Here is an 18,128-nt window from a genome sequence, read left to right as displayed (position 1 = left end):
CGAACCCCAGGCTGTCCCAGGTCCTTTCTGTGTGGAGTTAGAATGTTCTCCCCATCTCTGCGTCATTTCCTCAGGGTGCTCTGATTTCCTCCTACCATCAAAAGAGACATGCATATTAGGTTTAAAGTGATACTGACATCAAAATCTGAAAATTCTTATTGATAAAGCAGTGTTCCGAGTTGGAATGTGACCACGGAGAAATTCAGTGGCCAAAACGGCACGTCTGCAGCCGCTCAAGCGAGATCTGTGATTGACTGTAGATGGTGTCCAATGACAAATTGTGTCGGTGGATATGTAGACACCAGTCAATTTGCATATAGGGTTACACAGCCCTCTATACTACACATGAGAGCTGTGGATAACTGGATCCATGTCAAACGTCACCGTGCTACCGCTCATGTTTAAAACCCTAAAATAAAAAACTTTGTCCACGTACCTGTGTGTATTGTTGTTTGTAACAGATTTTGAGTTATGAAGTCAAAATGCTCACCTAATTGTGATATTATTCGACGTTTATCGGTCAGTTATCATGTTGGCGGACATTAGCGGTAGCGTGGTGACTTTTGACATGGAGGAGCCAATAGCTTTGAATTCATCAAACCACACCTATTTTCGGTTATGATTCAAACTCCCAATGTTAAAAAATGTGTTCAGAAAGGGCATGTCGGTCTCTCTTTAATACTCCTGCCTGTGCCCCTGACCAAGGCAATGGGAAAAAGAACTGGATTTTGTCCCTGGGCGCTGCAGCTGCACAATCCTTTTCAGTAGGATTGGTTAAATGCAGAAAACATTGATTCAGGCTGTGTTCAGCCAGGGAGGGGAACTGTTGACCCAGACTGGGGATGTTGTCTAGCGGTGGAAAGAACACTTTGAGGAGCTCCTGAACCCGGCTAACACGTCCTCAGTGGAGGAGGTAGAGCAGGGTCCGAAATTAACACTCGCCACCCGCCAAATGCGAGTAGGTTTCTGATTGGCGAGTAAATCTCAGAAGCCTACCCGCCACATGGCGAGTAACAAAAAAAAGTAAAATCCAACCACTTAATCCTCTCGCTTTCTCTCTCTCCTTAGCAACAGCAATAACATAGCAACAACAATAACAGAAATTAACCAATCAAAGTGCATTAGAATGTTGCTAGATGCTACTGGCGGGTAACTACGCACACACTCGAGAGGAACAACGACAGCAGCACCCGTCAAACTCAGTACTAGCCTACTGTATTCTTTTAACTAACGTTAGCAAGTAACACCAGTTATGTGGTGATATTTAGAAGGCACAAAGCCACCATCAAAAAGACAACCATGCCCCGAAGAGGAGGAAGAAGCCACCATCACCACCAAACCGAAAAAAATAAATTTTAGTGAAAAGTGGAGGTATGACGATAAAGGAGCTGCGAGAGGCTGGCTGGAGTATAATGCACAGACTGTGATAATGAGTTGCTCCGTCTGTCGCCAGTATGCCAAAAACCGCAGCAATTAATTTGGCATCAGTAACAAGATAATGAAGGTAGAAAACATCAAGGAACATGAGACCTCCAGATGTCACATTACTGACTTCGAATGGTTGTGCGAGTAGGTGAATTTAGTTGTCATCTCAAAATATCCTTTTACAGCGTAAACAAAGTGCTGGCTGTAGCTAACGTTAGCCAGCTAGCACTAGTATGTAGGGTTGCCAGCCGTCCCGTATTAGCCGGGACGCCCCATATTTAGATCAAAAGTGGTTCGTCCTGTATGGGAAGACATTTGTCCCGTATCTGAATGATTTAAAACATATTTTATATATACACGTATACTGCCTTTAAATCTGGCCTATGTGCGCTGTGTGGGAATACCGATGGGTGGCGCTCAGTTGGAAAGAAGCATCATTTTAAACTAACTGGCCCGTATGTGTAACTTACTCGTCTCTTCCTCCCGATCCTGTTTGGAAAAATTAGTGCAAGTGTAGATGGTGATTCGGGCCCTCCGAAAAAGAAAAGATTGTGCACATACAATAAGCAGTGGGAAGAGAAGTGGAGACCCTTTTATGCTGCCAAAATACGTCACGCATAGTATGCATGCGCATTTTGGCAGCAACAGAGGCACCTTCTCCATCTCCAGTCAATGCAGAGTGCAAGTGGATTTTTGATCGATTGATATTTACATTTTTAAAATGTCTTGTTGTGTTGTGGGTTGCCAGAACAGGTCTAGCAAAACGAAAGGTATTAATTTCTACCGCATTCCTTCAGAGAAAATACCGTTCAAAAGACTCTTTGACCCGTCACGCATAGTATGCGTGTGCATTTTGGCAGCAAAATCACGTGATCACTGTTTACCAACTGTAAAAGGGTCTATAATTGGGTTAAACCTGTCAGTGGCGATTTGGCTAGAGATTTCTGCAACCTGTGTCGTCGGGAAATTTTGATCAGCCATGGAGGAGAAAATGACGTGAAACAACATGCCGCCACGCACAAGAGGACTACACAAGCTAAAGGTCCATCTAGCATTAGCAAGTTCTTCGCCACGACTACTACTGAAAATTACAAAGTTGCTGCGTGCGAGATTTCACCTGTATATCGTACAGTTAAACATGGACTGAGATACAACAGCATGGACTTTAACAATAAGCTTAACAGCAAAAAGTGCACGATAAAGTTATTATTATTATGGTATGTATTGATATATTTTCAACAGACATATGTTTACTCTATATCTTTAGCCTACTATAGTATCTTCTGTGTTGAAATGTAAAATCACTTTGGGCTACATTGTTTGTTTGAAAAGTTCTATACAAATAAAGTTTATTGTTGTTATTATTATTATTATTATTACATAAGGCTCTGGGCTACCTATACAAAGCGTCGTGTATGCTGTTACTCTGGCAATTTTTTCTTGATTACCTCCACCCTCTCATCCCTCCTGTCCCTCTCGTCCCTACTGCGGACGTTGTACCAGACCGTTGTAGTGAAGAGGGAGCTGAGCCGGAAAGCAAAGCTCTCAATTTACCAGTCAATCTTCGTTCCAACTCTCACCTATGGTCACGAGCTTTGGGTAGTGACTGAAAGGGTGAGATTGCAGATACAAGCGGCTAAAATGAGTTTCCTCCGTAGGGTGTCTGGGCTCAGCCTTAGAGATAGGGTGAGGAGCTCGGACATTTGGAGGGAGCTTGGAGTAGAGCCGCTGCTCCTTCGCGTCGAAAGGAGCCAGTTGGGGTGGTTCGGACATCTGAGTAGGATGCCTCCTGGGCACCTTCCTTGGGAGGTTTTCCGGGCACGGCCAACTGGGGGGAGACCCCGGGGTAGACCCAGAACTCACTGGAGGGACTACATGTCCAATCTGGCCTGGGAATGCCTTGGGATCCTTCAGGAGGAACTGGAGGGTGTTGCTGGGGAGAGGGATGTCTGGAGTGCCCTACTTAGCTTGCTGCCACCGACACCCGACCCCAGAGAAGCGGCTGATGATGAATGAATGAATAAATGCAGAGAACAAATTTCATTGTAACCGCACAACTGTACAATGACAAAATAAAGTGGCCTTTCTTTTTGAGTCCCTCAAATGAAACTCGCTCCAAACCTTGTAGCCAACATATTCTCTATTTTTCCCTTTTTCTCCAAGGTGGATTCTTTTGTGTGTCGAATGTGCGGTCGTGGAGATGACGATGAGAAACTCCTGTTGTGTGACAGCTGTGACGATAACTACCACACCTTCTGTCTGCTGCCCCCGCTCGCTGAGCCTCCCAAAGGAAACTGGCGCTGCCCTAAATGCGTGGCAGAAGTAAGTGAGGCTATTTCAGAACACTTGCCTAAGTATGTTAAATGAGCACAGAATGTTGATGTTCTTACACTTCTTTTTCTCACCCTTTTATTTCTCAACAGGAGTGCAAGAGGCCAGCAGAGGCGTTTGGCTTTGAGCAGGCTACTTGCGAGTACACCCTACAGAGTTTTGGGGAAATGGCTGATACCTTCAAAGCAGACTACTTCAACATGCCTGTCCATGTAAGTGGATCCACATGAAACAGTGGGTAATGCAGCTATACAATTCATTGTAAATTATGTGATATTGGGATGTTTATATGTTTCCACAGTTAATAATTGTGTAACTTGACAATGCTGAAGTGTTCATATTTTCAACACATCTGAGAGTCTCTGTGTGTTGAATTGAGTGCTTTTATTATGCCTGGCGAATCATAACCTTTGCAGTGTGTACCCATGCAACCAAAATGAAAGAAGTGGGCAATAACTGATGGGGGGAGAAGCCCAAGAGCATTTTTGGAAAAATGTGTTGATGAGTAAAGTGAAAAAGAATGGATAAGGCTCAGCATCAGGGAGCTAAATCCTCCCACTGACTCTGATTATGATAATGTATTGGAAATACTTTGGTTTTCAACCAAAAGACGAGTACAATTAACTTAAAAAGTTTGTCATAGAAGGCAAGGGATACCCCAAAGTATCAACACCATTGAATTTAGCCACCTCAAGAGTAATCACAAAATCCAACACGGCGAATGTATGAGGACAAAGGCTTCAGTACAAAACTCATGTTCGTTCTCTCCCTGTGGCACAGACTTAGATAGCATCAACATGAGTTATGTGAATAAAGGTCACTGTACAGGATTCAGCGTTAATGTTCGTTTTCTTCACTTGCCTGGTTAGGCAAGTGGGTCAAAAATCTACTTGCCCAAAGTCAATTTTTACTTGCACCTATACAAATTGTTTTATTTATTAGCGGTTATCAAATAACAACAAAGACTCTGGTTAATTGTCATGTTTAATCTTTATTTAAGTAAATGAAGCATAACAAGGACACAGTGTGTCATAGATGTGTCTCAACAACAGTCTTGCTATGGAAAATGGTATGACCCATCCCCCTGTCCATCCATCCCTCTTTCTCCCCAGAGATAGACTCATTAACTGTGAGTGGTTGAGTGTGTGAGTGAGTGAAAGAACAGGCTATAACAGATGTTTTGCATCCAAAAACCTAATGAAACCATACAAATACAAATCTTAATTACACCGACGTACTCTGCGCTACTGACAGCCATTTTTGTACAACACGCTCTGCATCGAAACTGGCAACAGCTGGCCTCTCAATGCTAATGTATAACAGTTTCCACAATATTTCAACCGAAAGGTTGCGCCGCTAATCTGTTTTAATGCGCTTCATGGCATTGAATCCACGCTCACAGGCAGTGGTGGATAATGGGAGCACGAGGATCGACTCAACCACCATCAGCAAGTTGGGGAAGCTCTGCAGCCTATCAGGGTCTGTTAAAAAGTCTGCCTATACCTTGCTTTGTTGGATCTGGGGCAACGCTTTGATCACCACTTTTGCACTTGGCCACTTCTGGTGCCTTGCCTGACCCCTGTCACAGCCCACCTTATCCAGTATGTCAGCAAAGTGGTCTGTGATGACACGGAGATGGTCTGCTCCATAACCGGCTAGGTCTGCCTCCTCTGCAGGCCACTCCCTTGGGTCCAACAAACTCGCAGCTGCCAGAAGAAGCTTGTCACTCTCCACGTCCTTGAAACGGCTCTTCATGCTTTTGATGACTGCATCAAGGAGTTGGCTCTTCAATCTATCAACGTATTAAAAAAAACAAAACTCAAGTCTGTCTGTCATAACATTTAATCAAAATTCATTCAGCCACCTTTGTTTTAAACCAAAGCCATACAACATTTGTAGAATAGTACAGAAGTTGACCTGACCCAACCCCCCCCCCACACACACACACACACACACACACAAACTTTGTAAACCTTATACTCACAATTCATATTCTATGGATCAAATACAAAATCAACTTTTTCTGTGTTTTAATAATTTATGTGAGTACCATGTACACTACCGTTCAAAAGTTTGGGATCACCCAAACAATTTTGTGTTTTCCATGAAAAGTCACACTTATTCACCACCATATGTTGTGAAATGAATAGAAAATAGAGTCAAGACATTGACAAGGTTAGAAATAATGATTTGTATTTGAAATAAGATTTTTTTTACATCAAACTTTGCTTTCGTCAAAGAATCCTCCATTTGCAGCAATTACAGCATTGCAGACCTTTGGCATTCTAGCTGTTAATTTGTTGAGGTAATCTGGAGAAATTGCACCCCACGCTTCCAGAAGCAGCTCCCACAAGTTGGATTGGTTGGATGGGCACTTCTTTGAGCAGATTGAGTTTCTGGAGCATCACATTTGTGGGGTCAATTAAACGCTCAAAATGGCCAGAAAAAGAGAACTTTCATCTGAAACTCGACAGTCTATTCTTGTTCTTAGAAATGAAGGCTATTCCATGCGAGAAATTGCTAAGAAATTGAAGATTTCCTACACCGGTGTGTACTACTCCCTTCAGAGGACAGCACAAACAGGCTCTAACAGGTACTATTTAATGAAGATGCCAGTTGGGGACCTGTGAGGCGTCTATTTCTCAAACTAGAGACTCTAATGTACTTATCTTCTTGCTCAGTTGTGCAACGCGGCCTCCCACTTCTTTTTCTACTCTGGTTAGAGCCTGTTTGTGCTGTCCTCTGAAGGGAGTAGTACACACCGGTGTAGGAAATCTTCAATTTCTTAGCAATTTCTCGCATGGAATAGCCTTCATTTCTAAGAACAAGAATAGACTGTCGAGTTTCAGATGAAAGTTCTCTTTTTCTGGCCATTTTGAGCGTTTAATTGACCCCACAAATGTGATGCTCCAGAAACTCAATCTGCTCAAAGAAGTGCCCATCCAACCAATCCAACTTGTGGGAGCTGCTTCTGGAAGCGTGGGGTGCAATTTCTCCAGATTACCTCAACAAATTAACAGCTAGAATGCCAAAGGTCTGCAATGCTGTAATTGCTGCAAATGGAGGATTCTTTGACGAAAGCAAAGTTTGATGTAAAAAAAATCTTATTTCAAATACAAATCATTATTTCTAACCTTGTCAATGTCTTGACTCTATTTTCTATTCATTTCACAACATATGGTGGTGAATAAGTGTGACTTTTCATGGAAAACACAAAATTGTTTGGGTGATCCCAAACTTTTGAACGGTAGTGTATATATGATGTTGTTAATTGTCCATTACCTTTTCATGGTTGTGATGTAGTCAATGATAAGCTATTCATAACACCAGTTGTAAAATAATCAGTTTGATCATCAACAAACTTGACTGCATCAAGGTTTTGGCTCTTCAGTCTATCAGCATAAAATTTAATCTTAAATAGTTTGTTTTAAAGGCAGGGACAGTGTGCAATTGAAACATGTCACGCAGTGAACACGATTTGAGTGAGCCCTTTTATGAACAACTAGATCAACAAATGCCCTTATCTTCCCTTTTTCCATTTGCTACCTGTCGAATCTATCTCTGCTCCCCTGGCTAAAGCTCTGGAGCTGTACTGCATGGAACTGGCCCTCTGTGGAGTCCTGAAGAAAGCCTTCAAGGTTCTCTCCAGCTGCTGAGTGCATGGTTGTGAGCATGATTAGTGCAGTCTCAAAAGGCCTGTAAGGCCTTGGGGAGTGTAACATTGTCCTCCTGAAGCTTCAGACTTGGACTGCAAAGAATAACAATGTCACTAATACTAACGCTACACTATACTAATCACTCAAAACAATATAGAGGGAAAAAAACAAAACAAAACTGACCAGTTCAAAACCTTTAGAATATCCTGTACCAAGACCATAAACAGGAGGTGGCTGTAGTCCTTCAAGATCTGGACACACTGCTTGGCTCTCCTGATCATGTCTGCACTGGCAGATCTGGAAAAAGCACACACACATCACAGTTGTTCAGTAATGAGAATACAACCCAGTAATGCGAATCCAAATTGAAAAATAGATGCCTCTTTGCCACAACAATGACTTGCCTGGTTTCAACGGTGTTCTCCATATGTGCCAACACCACAGCATAGTCCTTCATGAGTGTCTGAAGAGCTTTCTCCATATGCAGGAGCCACCTTGTTCCCTCCAGATTGGTCGGCTTCCAGATCTTATGCTGCAGGACCCCACTTTGCGCTTTGAGCTCTCTGCAGGCTTTGGGCGAATAGTGGTACTGTTTGTAGAGGCCTTTGAGGAGCTCAGTCGCCTGTATGAAGAGAAGGATAAATTAGAATAGGCAATAAACGATTACTGGGTTAAGCATACATTAATTTCAAATTAATTCATGCAGTAACACTTTCTTCATTCTGCCATCCCTGTTTATGGCATCCATGGCTGGCAGTTCTAGTCCATGGGCAAAGCACTAGATGTTAATGAGGTGGGGGACTTCTTCCCAGAGTAGCATAGAGACCCCCACACATCTCACAGCCATCACTGAGGCTCCATCAGATCCGAAGCCAACTAACTTCTGCTTCCACTCTGAGAGGCCAACTTTCTGAATTACTGTTTACAGAGTGACAAGTTAATTAAGTCAATTTTTTTTAACTACAATCAAACATCTGTTGAAAAAAAAATCATCAACAAATGTTTCTTCAAATGAGTTTAAAACTTAACTTAACAGCTGCACAGTATCCGACAGCAGTGGCATGGTGGAGTTCTTCTACTGCCAAGAACACATTCTTTGGCTTCTTTCAGGATCCTGACATAAACTCCCTCAAGGTCACGGATGCGCACATCAGTGGCGGAGTCTGCCAGAACACTGAGGAACTTGGCAGCTCTCAGGTCCTCCCAAGAATGGTTCCCAAAGGTCATCAAATATGACCATGGCAAACCTTAAGAGAGACAAATGGGTAGCTTTCATGAATCCTATTAGAATTCCCGGTCTGTCGCTCCCAACATTTATAGAATAGTACAGAAGTTGACCAGACCTAAGCCTAAGCCCCACCCCACGCACACACACACACACACTTCATAAACCTTACACTCAGAATTCATTTTCTATGGACAAAATACAAAATCAACTTTTTCTGTGTTTTAATCATTTATGTGAGTACCATGTATATGTGGTGTTGTTAATTGTCTGTTACCTTTTCATGGTTGTGATGTAGTGGAATGATAAGCTATTCATAACACCAGTTGTAAAATAATCAGTTTGATCAACAAATATATTTCTGGAAAACACAAAATGCTAAACCCATAGAAAATGAACTGCGAGCAGTGCAAGATTTGGCTTACAGAATGACGTAGTGTAACATTAGATAGATACTTTCCTTCGACAAGCCATGTTGGTGTGGTGTACTGCGTACCCAGGTCCGTCCAGTTCTTCGGTTGAAGAGCAATCACACTGGAGTACACAGTGAACGGCAGCACATTTTTAAAACATGATACGCTGTGGTGATCAGTTTAGCAATTACCTGACTTGCCTCAGCGTTCATGTTTCGCGCAAGCACTGGCAAGGCCCCGGAGGAGGGGTTCTCGGCAGCCCTCTTAGTTGCCATGCAGGCCAGATGCTGTCGGCTCTTGTTATGGCACTCCAGCGATGTTTTTCGGAAACTTGACATGCGTTTGAAAAACGACCCCGTTTTATCCGCCTTGCTCTCAAGCTTCCAGCATACTGTGCTATACATAGTTGGGGTTTTGCCCACATCATCTAAAGCAATCCAACTAAACTTCTGTTTACAGGATAATTGAAATACTCTTTTGCACTTCAGTTCATAAATGTTGTCTTTATCTGCCGCCATTTTCTCGTGACAAGTCTGACAGCCATGCATCACAAGACTAGCCTTACTCAAAAAAAAAATTTTTTTAAGATTTTTTTTTTTTGCTTTATTTTAACAGTGACAGTAGAGAGAGACAGGGAAGGTAGGGGAGAGAGAGAGGGGGGATGACATGCAGCAAAGGGCCTGGGCTGGATTCAAACCCAGGCTGCTGCGGTAAGGACTCAGCCTTATGTGGTACACGCTTTATGACGTGAGCCACCAGGGCGCCCCGGCCTACTCAATTTTTGATTGGCTAACGGCGCGTGCCAATATTCTCTGATGCGTGCAAGGGGAGGGGCTATACTGTTTGCCAAAGAATGAGAACATAATTTATGATGCAAGGATGATCGAAAAAAAAATATTGAAATGTTCTTATCTTTCTTTCTTTCTTTCTTTCTTTTTTTTTACCACTTGCCCAATCAGTGAGTTGCTAGATTTACTAGCCCGATGTGGCATTTTACTTGCCCTGGGCAATCGTTATTGTTGAACCATGCTATAGAAATAAGAGTGAAGACTTTTGACTACACTGAAAAATAGTGCACTGAAATGAAGGTATAACTTTCAAATGTATAAAAAATTTAAACTCATAAACGTGATCAAAGCATTTTGGAAAATTAAAAGGACTATTTTACCACAATCACGTAGCCCTAGTGCCTGTGCAGTCCAAAGCTCTGCTACCTCTTGAGTAGGCGTAATATGGGAGACTCATGACTTTCCTGTGTGCTATGATCTTTGTAGATGGTTCCCACAGAGTTGGTGGAGAGGGAGTTCTGGAGACTCGTCAGTAGCATAGAGGAGGACGTGACTGTGGAATATGGAGCAGACATACACTCCAAAGAGTTTGGCAGTGGCTTTCCCATGAACAATGGGAAGAGGCTCCTCACAGAAGAAGAGGAGGTATGTCCAAGTTCGTCTTTCTCTGTTCTGTCAATTTTCTGAGGGATTGGTGTATTTTGATCCACAATGGCATTTGTCTCCCCCCCCCCCTTTTTTTTTTTTTTTTTTTTTTTTGACATTAGGAGTATGCCCGCAGTGGGTGGAACTTGAACGTGATGCCGGTGTTGGAACAGTCTGTTCTGTGCCATATTAATGCAGACATCTCTGGGATGAAGGTGCCCTGGCTGTATGTTGGTATGGTGTTCTCAGCCTTCTGCTGGCACATTGAGGACCACTGGAGCTACTCCATTAATTACCTGCACTGGTAATGATTGCTTGTTGTTGGGTGTCTGCCATGATTATCGTTGGGCTTGTTGATATGTTGTGTAGGCTCAAAATGACTGTAACCTTTTTGTGTAGAGCTGGGATCCCAAAAGTGCCGTGCACACACCCGTTGAGGTGCTCAGGCTGCTTCAAGGGGGTGGGTGAGAGGAAAAATGTAATGGTGGTGTAATAATGTTCTTTACATGGTGGATCATGTGTAACTTTATTGCGATTTCATTCAGATTACTGGTGTTCTAATTTCTGTAGCCTTATGTATGGTTAATTGTAATTTAAACAATGCAGTTTTTCTTTAATGTGGCTGAAAAGCATTATACCCCATCTTCTCTCATGATGGTCCTATCTGCCTCTGGGCCTGTGCGAGTGTCCTCGCCCACCCATCTGCTTTGCTCTTTAAAAGTGACAGCTTGTGTGAAACCTTGTTGCAATTTATTGAAACGTTGTTGCAGTGTGGTTTCAGTTTCATTGAATGTGAGAGTGCTTTGTTGCGATCTCGAATATTTTTTTACATGTGTTCTGATTATTTTTGCATGATTAAACTTGCTGCCTTTAATGCAGCTATAAATAGGCTATGTTGGGTTTTTTTTTTTTAAAGGTGTGTGGGATTAGGGGTGCGTCAACCCGGTCGGGATGTAGGAGGGGGGTGCGTTGCCTAAAAGGTTTGGGAACTTCTAGTGTAAAGGATAAGATCACATCCATGTTTATTTTGATTAAAGCAATGTAATGGTCCCCTCCCTCTTTCCCTCCTCTTGTCTTTCCTCTGTCTGTGTTGCTTTCCAGGGGTGAACCCAAAACATGGTATGGGGTTCCATCTGTGGCAGCTGAGCGGCTTGAGGAGGTGATGAAGAAGCTGACGCCAGAGCTCTTTGAGTTCCAGCCTGACCTCCTCCACCAGTTGGTCACCATCATGAACCCAAATATCCTCATGGCTCACGGTGTACCGGTTAGTCATACCATCACACACTCAACACAGTTGGCTTCTCCTGTGAGGATGCTGTGGCGCACAAATTACTTTCCTTGAATTTTTTTTTTTTTTTCCCTATCACTATCTCACTGATCCTGATGTGTTTGGCTGGCAGGTTGTGCGTACCAACCAGTGTGCTGGTGAGTTTGTCATCACCTTCCCCAGAGCCTATCACAGTGGCTTCAATCAGGGATATAACTTTGCTGAAGCTGTCAACTTCTGCACTGCAGACTGGGTAAGATTAATATTGGGTTTATTAAAGGCTCAAATTTCCCACCAGAGTACCTTAACTCTGTGTGTCACTAAGATATTTATTCTCTCTCTTTCTCTCCCTCTATCGCCTCATTTCCTCCACTATTTCCCCTTCCTTTTGCTCCCTCTCAGCTTCCTGCGGGCCGATCCTGTATTGAGCATTACCGCCGTCTGCGTAGGTATTGTGTATTCTCTCATGAGGAGCTTACCTGTAAAATGGCTGCCTGCCCAGAGAGACTGGACCTTAATCTGGCAGCAGCTACACACCGGGAAATGTTTATTATTGTTCAGGAGGAGAGGAAGCTTCGAAAGAGCCTAATGGAACGGGTGAGACAAACATAACTTCCTCTGTGACTCTTTATAGAGCAGTAGAATATCTTTATTTTGATAGATTTTTTTCTGAGATTGTTTGTGAATGAGGTTTTAGCTCTGAAAAGCAATGCCATTGTGAAACGTTGAACGAGATTGTATTTGTCTGTGTGCATGCCTGTTGTCATAGGGTATCACTGAAGCCGAGAGGGAGGCCTTTGAGCTGTTGCCAGATGATGAGAGACAATGTGATAAATGCAAGACAACTTGTTTCCTCTCTGCTCTGGCTTGCTCAAACTGTCCTGAGCGCCTGGTCTGCCTATATCACACTCAGGATCTGTGTAACTGCCCCACTGAAAAACTCTACCTCAGGTAATGCTCACCTCTGTCTGTCTGTCTGTCTGTGCGTGTATGCGTGCGTGCGTGTATGTTAGGGCTTGACCCAAATATTCGGCTATGCAGATATTTCCATTTTGGGATTCTGTTTTTAATTAACTGTTAAAATGTGGAAATATATACCGTCTCAGCTTGGGCACATGACATCCCTCTCGCTCACAGTTAGGGATGGGTATCGTTAGGATTTTATCGATACTACTACTCTTATCGGTACTGCTTATCGGTTCGGTACTTTATCGATACTCTTATCGGTTCTTTTTTATTATTATGCAAGAAAAAAAGACACTTAATTAAGAACAGAATCGACATTGCTTTATTATTCTATTATATAACTTTATATAAATATAAACAAATATTATTTATTCAGCAGCAACAGCAGCAGCAATGTTTTAAATGCGTCTGAATTATAGACTTTATAATCAACATTCAACAACAACAAATAAGATAAGAAAATAAAAGTAGATAAAGATAAAGAAAGAAATATATATATTAAAAATACGTTTTTACAGCAAAAGGCTAACGGAAGTTCAAACAAACAAGAACCTAGAACATTATGCTAACAGTTCTTCTGCAGAAAAATCAACATATCTGCCTTCTCCGGCAGGAGTCGTGATCTCTCCTGACTTATAGTGTCCCCGGCTATTAGCCTAGCTAGCTCCGTATCTATGGCTTATATATTTGTAGCTAAACAATTAGCTAAGCAATTATATTTTATTTATTGGCCTATTCGTAATAATTCGCTATTAGCCTAGCTAACTCCGTATCTATGGCTCATACGGCTTACCTGCAGTGGTCGTGGATGGAACACTACGAGCAAAGCAGTGGAAAACTCCGCATTTCTGCAGATTAATACCATGTTTCGACAAAAGATGTTTCGACAGATTGCTTGTATTGCCACCCTTACTGGCAAATGATTTGTTGCACTTGTGGCAACGAGCGTTGTTGTCATCGACTTTTGAAAAATATACCCAAACTTCTGAACGTTTAGTTCTCTCCGCCATGATGAGCGCTTGAGCAGAGCTGTCTGCGCGTGTGTGAGCGAGTGTGTGGAGCACAGCACAGCCCCGCCCCTCGAGCAGTAAGAGAGAGAGACAGAGAGATGGAGAAAACGGCAAACAAGATTATGTTCGCGACGTTTAAATTCCTCGAAAAACACAATTGCCACAATATAAATCTCACTCCATGATTTCTCGAGTACCTACCGACTACCGACAACCGATAGCAGAACCAAAAACGTCGGATCTTAAAAATGCTCCGGTTTTTACTAATTTTGAACCGGTTCCCATTTAGAACCGGGTTTCGGGCGGCATCCCTACTCACAGTAGTGACAACATGCTTCAGTTCACCTTGGCTGTTAAAGGGAAGACAATGCTGAAGACCTCAGCTGTGCTGCTGTTATTATAAATGTGATACCTTGTTCTCTTTATTACAATTCGTTCATCTATTTTTCGTTCTTCACTGTCGGTAATTGGTAAAAATTATAATTGTATTTCTGAGTGATTAGTGATTTCTTTGCCAGAAAAGTTTCAGAGTATTACACTATTAAACCTACTGTTAGGGCTATCTCATTAAAAGTATTGTTACAACAGAAATATGGGGGGGGGGGGTTTTGTATCTCTGTTTGACTCTTGTTAGGTTCACGTTGTAAAACGTTACAGACTTAGGCTAATAGCTGACTGAAATCTGGAACTGCAATTGGTCCCTGCGTGTTGCACTGCGACTGCCCAATGCTCCCAGTGTATAGGAAGGGTTAAATGCAGGCGACAGAATTCGCGAGTACTGACAAATGACAATAGTGGGCCCTGTGATGGCCCGGTGGCCTGTCCGCCCAGTGACTGCTGGGATAGGCTCCAGCATCCCCATGACCCTGAGAGCAGGATAAACGGTTTGGATAATGGATGGATGGGTGGATCAATTTTATAAACAAATCTCAAATCTAAAATTTGTTGGGGCTGGTATACTGTTTCTGCACTTAGTTTCACAATGCTTTGTTGGGCATTGTCTTGGATTCTGAGCCTGATATTATGAGCATTTATATAGGTCTATAATTTATCCATGATAAGAAGAAAAAATGTCACAAAGTAATTATGTCACAAGAAGTGCATAGATAGGACCTTGTTCAACCAAATCCCTCGGGATTAAAAACATACATCAGATCCATCGAAACCTTTTGAAAACCTTTTTTATTAACAAATAACACAAACAACAATACTGCAGAATAACAGAGTCCTTAACAATTAATGCCTTTAATTAAATCGAAAGACACGTGTTGCACTGCTATGCCATCCATCTCAGCCGAGAACAGAGAAATGTCTGGCTGAGTCCTTCCTGAATCATTCCCCCACCGCAAAAGCTCTGAATATTCGCTGTTGATTACAACTGAAGCTCCGGAACCCAAAAAGTGCCATTTGGGACAGTGTGTGGGTGTGGGTGTGGGTGGGTGGAATGGATTGATTATATTTATCACTCTTGCCCCATAGACTCTTAAGACTATTCGTCACTCACACCAGCTGTGTTCTCTTTACTTTGCAGGTACAGGTATACCCTGGATGAGCTGTTGGCCATGTTACACCGGCTGAAAGTGCGGTCTGAGTCCTTTGATTCCTGGGCCAACAGAGTGAAAGAGGCTCTTGAACAGGAAGAAGGAAACAAGATAGGTGAGACATGAACCTAGGCACACCCTTCACTTTTAAGTTTCTATTCATATGAAAAGCAAATGCTGCCAAAATTTATTTTCTTAAATAAGGTAAAAGCAATCTTCTGTCAAATTATAGAAATCAATGATCTGGAGGTGCTGAAGAAGGAGGCGGCAGAGAAGAAATTTCCTGACAACGAACTCCTTCAGAAACTAAACGGTGTTCTTAAAGACATACAACACTGCCAGCAGACCAGCACCGACCTCCTCAGTAACTCCAAGACTAGGTAAGATGAAACATAAACTCAATTCTAACCCTTGCACAAGGCCGGTCATGTCCAATCATGATGTGCCATGGAGAGTTATGTGTATGCCGGTTTTCATTCCAACCTAACACTGCATGAACTGATTTTACTGATTGGTTCTCTCCTGTCCGGTTGAATTGGACACGCTTGCTTGCTTGCACTGTAACATCCTCTTTTGTTTCCCAAATTAAATGTAAATTTATCTCTAAAAACTGCTGTGTTTTAGTGAAGGTAAGATGACTCTGGCAGAGCTGAAATCATTGGTGGAGAAGATGCAGAATTTGCCTTGTGTAATGAGCCAGCTGGAGGAGATACAGGTGAGCAAACAGTTTTTCTACAGAGCTCCTCACGTAAGACAAATTGTCTCTTTTTGGATTTATCCTTCAAGTCCTCCATATCGCTCATACTTAAATTAATTTCAGCAAGCAAAGCTTTAAGTAATAATTTTAAGGTTGCTGACTTAACCATGATTTTGACCTTTACGTTTCATTTTTTAATACCTCTGTTTCTCATTAAGGCGGTCCTGCAGAGAGTAGAAGAATTCCAGGGCCGGGCCCAAGCTGCAGTCAGTGACAGGGACTGGAGGAGGGACTCTACACCACCAGAACAACTGCAGGCCCTGTTGGAAGAGGGGGCTAACCTGCCTGTGGAGGTGCCAGAAAGTGACCTTCTCCGGGGTCTGCAGGAACAGGGCTGCTGGCTGAGTGAGGTGAGGCGAACCCTGGGTGCAGAGGGTGGAGAAAGAGGAGAGGTGACCTTAGTTGTCCTGAGGAACCTGATGGAGGCAGGCTGCAATGTGCCCCAGAGTGTGTCAGTGGAGACAGCCATGGCAGAGCTCCAGGAGCTGCTTACGATCGCAGAGCGTTGGGAGGAAAAGGCCCAGATCTGTCTGGAGCAAAGGTGAGACAAACACAGGCTACCGATGCTGAATGTTTACCGCATTGGCCCTGCCATACAAGTCCCAGTTATTTAAAAACCAGACTATCATGTTCCAAGTCTGGCTACATGTTGACGGGCGCCGTGTCTCTCTGTGTTGGTTGTGTGTTTGCAGGCAAAAACACCCTCTCTCTACCTTGGAGGCCATAGTGAACGAAGCCCAACTGATCCCGGTCAAGCTACCCAACATCCTGTCTCTGCAGGGCTGCTTGAACCGAGCCCGGGCCTGGGTAACAGACCTGGAGGAAATCCAGGTAAGAAAAAAGAAAAGCTCTTTTTTACTACCACAGTATCAACCTGTCTCGACTGATGGCTGGCTCCCATTCTCCTGCCTTGTTTACTTTCTAAATAGGACCCTTTTTCACCCTGACATACACTGCTGTAATTCCAGAAAAATTCAAATTCACTTCTACTTGAAGTTATTCCAGAAGATCATTAGTGAATTCCTCATATTTGAAACTGAATTGATTTCTTCCCTCTGCAGAATGGAGAGCACTACCCATGTCTAGATGACTTGGAGGGTCTGGTGGCCATTGGGAGGGACTTGCCGGTGTGTATGGAGGAGCTGAGGCAGCTGGAACTGCAGGTGGCCAGCGCACACTCCTGGAGAGACAAGGCCAGCAAGACCTTCCTCAAGAAGAGCAGCCAGCACACTCTTCTAGAGGTCAGCAGTTGGAGGCAGGGGTCCAGAGGAGGAGGAGGAAGATGGGGGGGGGGGTATAAGTGGAAGGGGTCAAGGAGAATCAATGATGAAATGAACAAATGGGAAATTACTGATTTAGTTTTTTTTTTTTAAAATATTAAAAGAATCTTGAGTCCGCAGTGGTGCAGTGGTCTAAGCATCGGCTTTGTGTGGATGCGGTTGCCCACTGGGGACCGGGGTTCGCGCCCCGGTCTCGTCAGATCCAACTATGGCCGGACTCGATGAAGCAGCAATTGGCAACGCTGTCTTTTGGGGGGGGGGGGGGGGGAGTCGGCTTGTGTTCGTCACATGAATGCGTCTCTGTGTGTGTCGGAAAAAGCAGTGGTTCGGCCTGGATTCGCCTTGTCACAAAAGTGGGGAGGCGTCTCCTTTGAGACTGCCGGCCGGAGAGATGCAGTTGGCGAACGTATGCAGTAAGTTGGCGAATGCATACAGTACAAGGGTGGGTGTTTGAACTAAAATAGGGATCGATTGGCCACTAAATTGTGAGAAAAAAGGGAAAAACCAGAAATAAATTTATATATATATATATATATATATATTAAGAAAAAAAGAATCCTTCTGAATTTATTTGTACAGTCACCTTAAACTCTAGTGTCGCCCTGCAGGTGTTGTGTCCTTGTGCAAAGAGGAAGGAGAGGGGGGAGGAGATTGAGCCTTTAGATGATCCACTAGATGACTCTGACACAAACACTCTGGGCCTCTCTGCTCAGGACCTGAGGGATCCAGGAGCTATCGTGAGTTCACTGAGCAAAACAGTCTGCTTAAAGTCTTAAGTTAGAGATGGTGTTTACAGGCTGAGGGTTAAACATCCTCCATGCGTT

General features: G+C 43.3%; 1 protein-coding gene across 3 annotated transcripts in view; it reads left to right on the top strand.

Annotated features, from left to right (window-relative positions):
• kdm5c (lysine (K)-specific demethylase 5C) overlaps positions 1 to 18,128 on the top strand; it is a 35,835-nt gene that overhangs the window by 10,983 nt on the left and 6,724 nt on the right. For all 3 annotated transcript variants that reach the window (XM_056302190.1, XM_056302191.1, XM_056302189.1), the window contains 15 exons: positions 3,589 to 3,747; positions 3,849 to 3,968; positions 10,325 to 10,483; positions 10,606 to 10,787; positions 11,585 to 11,747; positions 11,884 to 12,003; positions 12,153 to 12,347; positions 12,520 to 12,701; positions 15,258 to 15,382; positions 15,500 to 15,647; positions 15,892 to 15,982; positions 16,183 to 16,565; positions 16,717 to 16,855; positions 17,086 to 17,265; positions 17,913 to 18,041. In XM_056302190.1, the coding sequence (XP_056158165.1) occupies positions 3,589 to 3,747; positions 3,849 to 3,968; positions 10,325 to 10,483; positions 10,606 to 10,787; positions 11,585 to 11,747; positions 11,884 to 12,003; positions 12,153 to 12,347; positions 12,520 to 12,701; positions 15,258 to 15,382; positions 15,500 to 15,647; positions 15,892 to 15,982; positions 16,183 to 16,565; positions 16,717 to 16,855; positions 17,086 to 17,265; positions 17,913 to 18,041 (2,475 nt within the window). The remainder of the gene's footprint in view (positions 1 to 3,588; positions 3,748 to 3,848; positions 3,969 to 10,324; positions 10,484 to 10,605; positions 10,788 to 11,584; positions 11,748 to 11,883; positions 12,004 to 12,152; positions 12,348 to 12,519; positions 12,702 to 15,257; positions 15,383 to 15,499; positions 15,648 to 15,891; positions 15,983 to 16,182; positions 16,566 to 16,716; positions 16,856 to 17,085; positions 17,266 to 17,912; positions 18,042 to 18,128) is intronic.

The sequence above is a fragment of the Lampris incognitus genome, chromosome 2, assembly GCF_029633865.1.
Source record: "Lampris incognitus isolate fLamInc1 chromosome 2, fLamInc1.hap2, whole genome shotgun sequence".
NCBI lineage: Eukaryota > Metazoa > Chordata > Actinopteri > Lampriformes > Lampridae > Lampris > Lampris incognitus.
The sequence above is the reverse complement of the archived record's forward strand: the minus strand, read 5'-3'. Positions and strand labels throughout refer to the sequence as shown.